Raw genomic sequence first — 7,828 nt, forward strand, 5'->3', positions numbered from 1 at the left:
CAGGAACACTACTCTGTTTAAACAGCTGCAGCAAGGGAATTACTTCCCAGACCAGAAAATAACAGTTGGGGATGTCGTTATCCTGGGGGACCCAGCCTACCCCTTGATGCCATGGCTCATGAAGCCATACACAGGCAGCCTGGACAGTGGTCAGGAGCTGTTCAACTACAGGCTGAGCAAGTGCAGAATGGTGGTAGAATATGCATTTGGCCGTTTAAAGGTGCGCTGGCGCACATTCCTGACTCGCTCAGACCTCAGCCAAACCAATGTCCCCATTGTTATTGCTGCTTACTGTGTGCTCCACAATCTCTGTGAGAGTAAGGGGGAGACCTTTATGGCAGGGTGGGAGGCTGAGGCAAATCACCTGGCCGCTGATTACGCACAGCCAGACACCAGGGAGATTAGAAGAGCACACCAGGAAGCGGTGCGCATTAGAGAAGCTTTGAAAACCAGTTTCATCACTGGCCAGGGTACAGTCTGACTGTTGTGTTTGTTTCTCCTTGATGAAACCCTCCCCCTCTTGATTGACTCATTCACTGTAAGACACCCACCCCCCCTTCGATCACAGCTTGCTTTCTAAGGAAATAAAGTTACTCTCGTTTAAAAATCATGTATTCTTTATTACTTAACTATAAAAAGAGGGAGAGAACTGACAAGGTAGTCTGGGTGGGGTTTCAGAGGAGAATAGAAGGGAAGTAAAAGGCCACTATAAAAATTTCATAATTTCATAATAATGAGAGCCTTTTGGTTGGGCTGTCCACTGGGGTGGAGTGGGCGGGTGCACGGAACCTACCCCCCGCCCCCACCGAGTTCTTACTCATCTAGCGGGTGAGGAGGCTAAGGAACATAGTGAGGGGGGAGGGTGGTTATACAGGGGCTGCAGCGGCACTCTGTGATCCTGCTGCCGTTCCTGAAGCTCCACCATACGTCGGAGCATGTCAGTTTCATCACGCAACAGCCCCAGAGTTGCATCCCGCCACCGATGATCTTCCTGCCGCCACCTCTCATCTCGAGCATCTCTCCTCTCATCTCGAGCGTCCCTCCTGTCCTCACGTTGGTCCCTCCTATCCTCACGGTCACTGGCATCTTTCCTGTACTTTGCTACCACGTCCTTCCACTCATTCAGATGAGCTCTTTCATTGCGGGTCACTTCCATGATTTCCGAAAACATTTCTTCTCACGTCTTTTTTTCCGCCGCCTTATCCCTGATAGCCTTCAGGACGGAGTAGGGATGCTTGAAAAATTTGCAGCTGCATGAGGGAAGGAAAAAAGGGAGAGAAGTATTTAAAAAGATACATTTTAGAGAACAATGGTCATACTCTTTCACGGTGAACAACACTATTCACCTTACATAGCACGTGTGTTTTCACTACAAGGTCGCATTTTACTTCTTAATATTGAGTGTCTGCGGCTTTGGTGTTACAGATCACAGACGCAGGTCCGGGCATCAGAATTCTGCTTGCATGCGGCCATGGTAAGCCATTGTCTTTCGTCTTCTGCACCCTTCATCTATCCAGCGCCCTCCTTTCCCAAATAGCAAGCAAAGCCTGTTGAGTACTGCTTCTTTCCTGTTAACGTGCAGCAGCAGAAACCACCCCGTGGCTGGTATCATGGAAGATCACTGCTAAACACCCCCCTTTCCATCACCCCCCACAACCGCGTGGCTGGTAGCAGGAAAGATCCCTGCTAGCCAAACGCGGAAAAGCGCAGCACCAATTGCACCCCCCCCCCAGCTTGGCTACCTGCAGGGAAGGATTTCTTTTAAGCAACAGGCAAACAGCCCAGTAGGAATGGCCATCTCTGTCCCCTTACTTAAATTCCTGAATTTCAACCAGGTTACCATGAACAATATCACTCTCCTGAGGATAACACAGCGAGATAAAGAACGGATGTTGCTTGAATGCCAGCAATCACCGGGACCATACACAGTTAGGCTTTGTCATGCAATGATACCAGATTACTTGCGTGGTCAAGTGTCCTACCATGGAGGACGGAATAAAGCAGCGCTGCCCAGAAACCTTCTGCAAAGGCTTTTGGAGTACCTCCAGAAGAGCTTCATGGAGATGTCCCTGGAGGATTTCCGCTCCATCCCCAGACATGTTAACAGACTTGTCCAGTAACTGTACTGGCCGCAAATGCATCCCAAGTCCTCAGGCCAAATTAATCATTAAAAAACGCTTGCTTTTAAACCATGTCTTATATTTACAAGGTACACTCACCAGAGGTCCCTTCCATGGCTTCATTGTCTGGGATAGTTGCTTGGGAGGGCTGGGAGGGTAATTCCGTCAGGGTGAGAAAAAGCTCCTGGCTGTTGGGAAGAACGGGGTGCTGTGTGCTCTCTACAAGCTCGTCCTCCTCTTCCTCCTCCTCATCTTGCCCGTCCGCAGAATCCTCAGCCATGGCTGCGATTACCACCCCCACCTCGGAATCCACGGACAGGGGTGGGGTAGTGGTGGCGGACCCCCCTAGAATTGCATGCAGCTCAGCGTAGAAGCGGCATGTTTTCGGCTCTGCCCTGGACCTTCCATTTGCTTCTTTGGTTTTCTGGTAGGCTTGTCTGAGCTCTTTAACTTTCACACAGCACTGTACTGAGTCCCTGGTGTGGCCTCTCTGCATCATGGCCTTGGAAATTTTTTCAAATGTTTTTTCATTTAATCTTTTGGAACGGAGTTCTGTTAGCACGGAATCCTCTCCCCATACAGCGATCAGATCCAGTACCTCCCGTGCAGTCCATGCTGGAGCTCTTTTTCAATTCTCAGGAGACTGCATTGTTACCTGTGCTGATGAGCTCTGCGTGGCCACCTGTGCTGATGAGCTCTCCACGCTGGCCAAACAGGAAATGAAATTCAAAAGTTCGCGGAGCTTTTCCTATCTACCTGGCCAGTGCATCTGAGTTCAGATGGCTTTCCAGAGCGGTCACAATGGTGCACTGTGGGATAGCTCCCGGAGGCCAATACCGTCGATTTGCGGCCACACTAACCCTAATCCGACATGGCAATACTGATTTCAGCGCTACTCCTCTCGTCGGGGAGGAGTACAGAAACCAGTTTAAAGAGCCCTTTATATATCTATAAAGGGCCTCACTGTGTGGACGGGTGCAGGGTTAAATCGGTTTAACGCTGCTAAATTTGGTTTAAACGTGTAGTGTAGACCAGGCCTAAGTATACTTTTTATCATCTGCTTTATATTGTCTATATTTCACCTACTACAAGTACTAGATATAATTAGGTATCACACGGTCTTCTTACTTTTATATAAACTGTCCATTCACAGAGAGTCATGATTTTAAAGACTAAATATATTACCATACATTAACGTTTCCTAAACCACAATATCATTCAATAGCCTGGAATGATATAGTTGGTATTTGGGAGTAGGAGACACTTGAAAAGATATATACTAAAAACAAGACTCTTCAGTTGCTGTCCCATGGCAGAGAAATGGAAGGCATACAGATAACACACATTACTCTAACAAACAAGAACAGTTCAAAGATACATCAACAATTTGTTAGTAGTTTCATAACATTCCAGAGCACTTTACCATCACCCTGCAACACTGCTAGCTGCAGCTGTTATTTTTCTGTTAAAAAATTGTTTTGCCCATATAGGAGATAAAACAAACAAGCTAGTTAATAACCTTTGATTCAGCCTTTATATCCAAAACTTATTTCTATAGATTATATATACTGGTTTCATTACAGAAATCATACCAATATTTTGTTTTGGGCCACTACTATATTAGAGGTGAAATTCAATATAAAAAACCCCACAACTTGAGTTGAGGACACAGTCATCTGGGGAAAAGAGACTCACTCCTCTCCAAAGACTGTTTACCTCCTGTTGTTACAGAAACACACAAGAGTAAAAGTAGTTTTCCTCATTCACTTATTTATTGGATAACTCTTCCCTGTTTAGTCAACTTCCCCTTTTGTTGTTAAGGTGAGTACTTCACACACACTAACTAGAAAGAGAAAAGTGTTGTAAAAACAATAGGAAGGTAGGATTTTAAAGACACAATAAGGCAGATGTAACACCTGAAAACATTGCCCCCATTAACTAAAGGGGGGGGGCATAGAAAAGTATTAAGGACAGAATATGTTGTTAAGTACACAAACTTTTACAATTATTTTCCCTTCTGTGATATCCTTTTGGTCCTTGATGGTTCACTAAAAAATGTATCATCCTGCACTGAAGCTTCTAGAATCGATGTTATCGTCACTGAAACAGAATTCCTAAAAAGGATTTGTTTAACACAGGGGAATGCCTGTCCCCAACCCAAACAGCCTGGAAAAAGTACTCCTGGGGGCATTCTGCACCAAAAAAATAAAAACTCCATGCAAAATTCTGCAAATTATATTTGTTAAATAAATGTGGAGACTCCAGCATGGCACTGGGGAGCACAGGCCACTAACTGCACAGAGGTGGGAAATCACTGTGCAGCACCCCCTCAGACACAGACTCAGCAGTGAGGCTGCATCCAATCCACACACAGCTCAAGGACTGGGCCAGCAGAAACACCCCAGGGCCCTGCCCCTCCAAGCCAGGTGCGCCAGGTGCACCATGACGTGTGGGGCAGGCAGGATCCAAGCATGGAGAGGCTTAGTGGGGGGGGGGGGGATCCAGGTGTGGGTTGAGAGGGTTCTGTGTGGTGCAATCTGGGTGCGGGCAGCTCAGGGATCCAGGTGTGGGGGGGAGCTGGATGCACAGGGGCTTGTTGGTGGGTGGAGGGGGTTGTGGGAGCAATGGTAATGGGACTCTGTGGGGAGGTCCAGCTGAATGTGGTTGGGGGTCTGGGTGTGTGGGGGGTATAGAGCTCGGCAGGGGCATCTGGACGTGGGGGGTTCAGTGAGGGCTCCAGATGCTGGGGGGAGTGGGGCTCATTGGAGTGGGGATTCAGGTGCAACTGGCTGGGGATCAGTGAGGTGGGGATCTGGATGTGGGTGGCTCGTTGGGGTGGTCCAGGTGCAGAGGGAGTGGGGCTCATCGGTAGGGTTTCAAGTCAGGGAATGAGGCTCAGCGGGAGGGTCTGAGGATACGAGGGGATCGGGATCTGGATGCACAGGGGTTGGGTGGATGGGGGAGCAGCTCCCTGTACATGGATCCCTCCTCCCCTAGCGATGGATGCAGGAAGTAGGGGGTGGGAAGCAGGAAGTGTGCAGAGCTTCCTGCATCTGGGGGTGGGTCTTACCCAGCCCTGGACGCAGTGCAGGGGAAGAGGGAGTCCCATCCTCCCCAGCCCAGCTAGGATTAGCAGCTGAGCCCGGCGCAGGATAGGAGCCACCAGCCAGGTCTTCCCCATCCCCATCCCCATCCCCTACTCCTACCTCTCTGACGGCTGCCCTGCAACATACTTCTGGGGAGGGTCGCATGACCGCTCTTGTGGCTTCCCTTTGCTTTCCCGTCAGAAAGTCATTTTTCTGCGGGGAAGCAAAGAAAACTGCAAGGGACATAAATTATGTGCATGTGCAGTGGCGCAGAATTCCCCCAGGAGTAAAAAATGGGTGCATTCAACAACAACTAAAAAAAATTATTTAAAATAAATATTGTCAGAGTAATTAATAACTAGCAAAGTAATCAAGTGTTTACTTGCCTCCTTACGAAGCTATCAATTTCAATCTACAGACTTTGATTGGCACTCAAAGTTTACTACAATGCTCTCCAAAAGTGAAATGTATCACCCACCTAACTTACCAAATAAAATTAATACTTTTATTGAGTTTTGGCTCAAACCTGCCTCCCCATCACGCAACTGACCAGTCTGTGGCTGTAGTCAGTAGTTAAAATCTGATCCCAACTCACTTTTATCACTTCTTACTGCCAGAAATTCTGCACACCATCATCTGACAAGAAATTCCGGGATAGCTTACAAAATTATAATAAATTATGTTGGATATGTGTCCCTCTACTTTGTGTTGACCCAGAAAAAAATCAGCATGTTACCTCAAAAATTCCTGTTGCCCCATTTTAAATAAGAGAAAAATGCTACTTTTAGCATTTCGCTGACAAGTCATAATAGACTACATAATGAAATGCCACAGGTCAGATTTTCAGGACATCCCATTTTACAGTAATGTCTCCTCCCCAAGGCAACCTCAGAAAGCCTAATATGGATAGGAGGTTTTTAACAAAAATATCTAGTTTTTAATATGAACAGATTTAAAAATTTTATTAAGATGTTTAAAAAAAGTGAACGGTACAGAGTTTAAGTGTAGAAGTTTCTGGTTATCTGGGAATAACGTACAGATTATCAAGGGGTGCAAAATTTGGGTTAAGATCTGATGGCATAAGGAATGCATAATCTGCAATATCCCCAATTGGAGGTGTAAAAGGTTAATGGGTCAAAGTACAGATATTGATATATGAGAGTATGTTGTTTATATAATGGCTACATTCAGGTGTGGAGTATCGTGAGTAGATACAATGAGGATGGATTGATTTAATGTTCAGTGAGTTTACGGCTCCAGTTCATATGGTCCAACAGACAAGTACATGCATAAATCAACCCCACAGACTGAAGTCTTCATGATAAATCACAGCATGTAAGCCATGAATGCACACCCCTACCAACTCCCTTCCTGTAGCACCGTAACAAAGGGATAAACAATTAAAAACAAAACTTGAATCTTTTCTAGCTTAGCTACCCGTGTCATTTGCAAGAGGCCGACAATGCACATTTCCAAACCAGGTCTCCGAAATCCGGGCATTTCCTTGTTTCCTCTCTCCATATCATATTGTTGTATTTCCCTCCAACCCTCCCAAACACAAATACTTCATTTTGCCTCGCTCTATTTCCACACTAGGCCAAGCATTACCTTGGCCAGATCCCATTTCCCTCCAGGATAAATGCAGAAAAATTAAAATAACCTCGCCAAGAGACAGTCACCCAGCCGAGGGACCGAAAAAGGTCATGCACGCGGCAAAGAAATGCTTAATAGCAGCAACGTCCTTCCCCCAGACGCACACAATTTTAAGCGACAATCCACTTATTTGCACTAACACTTGCAGCTCTGCTTCACCAGGCTAGAGGGTTGATGCACTAGGTGCGTTGCTAGGCTGGCCGCCGATGCCGAGCGGACTTTGTATTTTTTTTCCCCTACGGGTCGGAGAGGTGAATTGTGCGGAGACGGGCAGGAAAGGGGCTGCATGGCGAGGCACGAGGGGAGCCGCGCGCCCGGAGTGGCGGACGCATCTGCATGCCTGGCGGGGGAGGCGGGGGAGCTCCGCACGTCCGGGGAGACGCAGGGCAGGGGGAACCCGCACGCCTGAAGGGAGAGGGCAACTGCATCCAGCAAGGGCCGGGAGAGCTGCATGCCTGAGGGGGGTTACCGCAGGGGGCCCTACAACATGGGGGAGGGGAGCCCACGGGAGACTTGCCGGGGGGGGGGGTAGCAGCCGGATGCCTGCACGGGGGGAATCAGCTGCGCGCCGGGAAGGAGGGGGGCGCAGGGGTGGGGGAGCTCTGGAGGGAAGCTGCGCAAGGATTTGGGCAGGGAAGCGCTCGCATGGGCGGCGGGAGCTGCCGGAGGGCCTGCAGCCAGGAGCGGGCCGGGGCCGGCTGTCTGACCGGCCAGAGGCGGAGCACCAGCCGCCGCTCGGGGCGCTAGCAGGGGGGAGCGCGGCGGGCCGGGGCGCTGACCTGGGGCGCTGAGTAGGAAGTCCAGGGTGCTGTGCCGCGCTGCTGCTGCTGCCATGGCGAGGCGGAGCCCTGTGCCATGCCTGGTGGCGGCGGCTGCTGCTGCTGCCCGAGCCTGTGTGCGCGGTGTGAGGCTGCTGCGTTGCCGCGTGTGCGGCGGGCTGTGGGAGCGCAGGGGGAGGGACCCGCCAGC

The 7,828-nt window shown here is 49.1% G+C and overlaps 1 protein-coding gene across 1 annotated transcript in view; it reads right to left on the reverse strand.

Moving 5' to 3' along the window:
• Window positions 1-7,820, reverse strand: part of SMS (spermine synthase) — a 71,603-nt gene extending 63,783 nt beyond the window's left edge. Inside the window, exon 1 of the mRNA XM_045011374.1 lies at window positions 7,639-7,820. Within this exon, the coding sequence (XP_044867309.1) occupies window positions 7,639-7,693 (55 nt within the window). The 5' untranslated portion in view covers window positions 7,694-7,820. The remainder of the gene's footprint in view (window positions 1-7,638) is intronic.
• Between the last annotated feature and the right edge of the window lie 8 nt (window positions 7,821-7,828).

Source organism: Mauremys mutica, chromosome 1 (genome assembly GCF_020497125.1).
Source record: "Mauremys mutica isolate MM-2020 ecotype Southern chromosome 1, ASM2049712v1, whole genome shotgun sequence".
Lineage (NCBI taxonomy): Eukaryota > Metazoa > Chordata > Testudines > Geoemydidae > Mauremys > Mauremys mutica.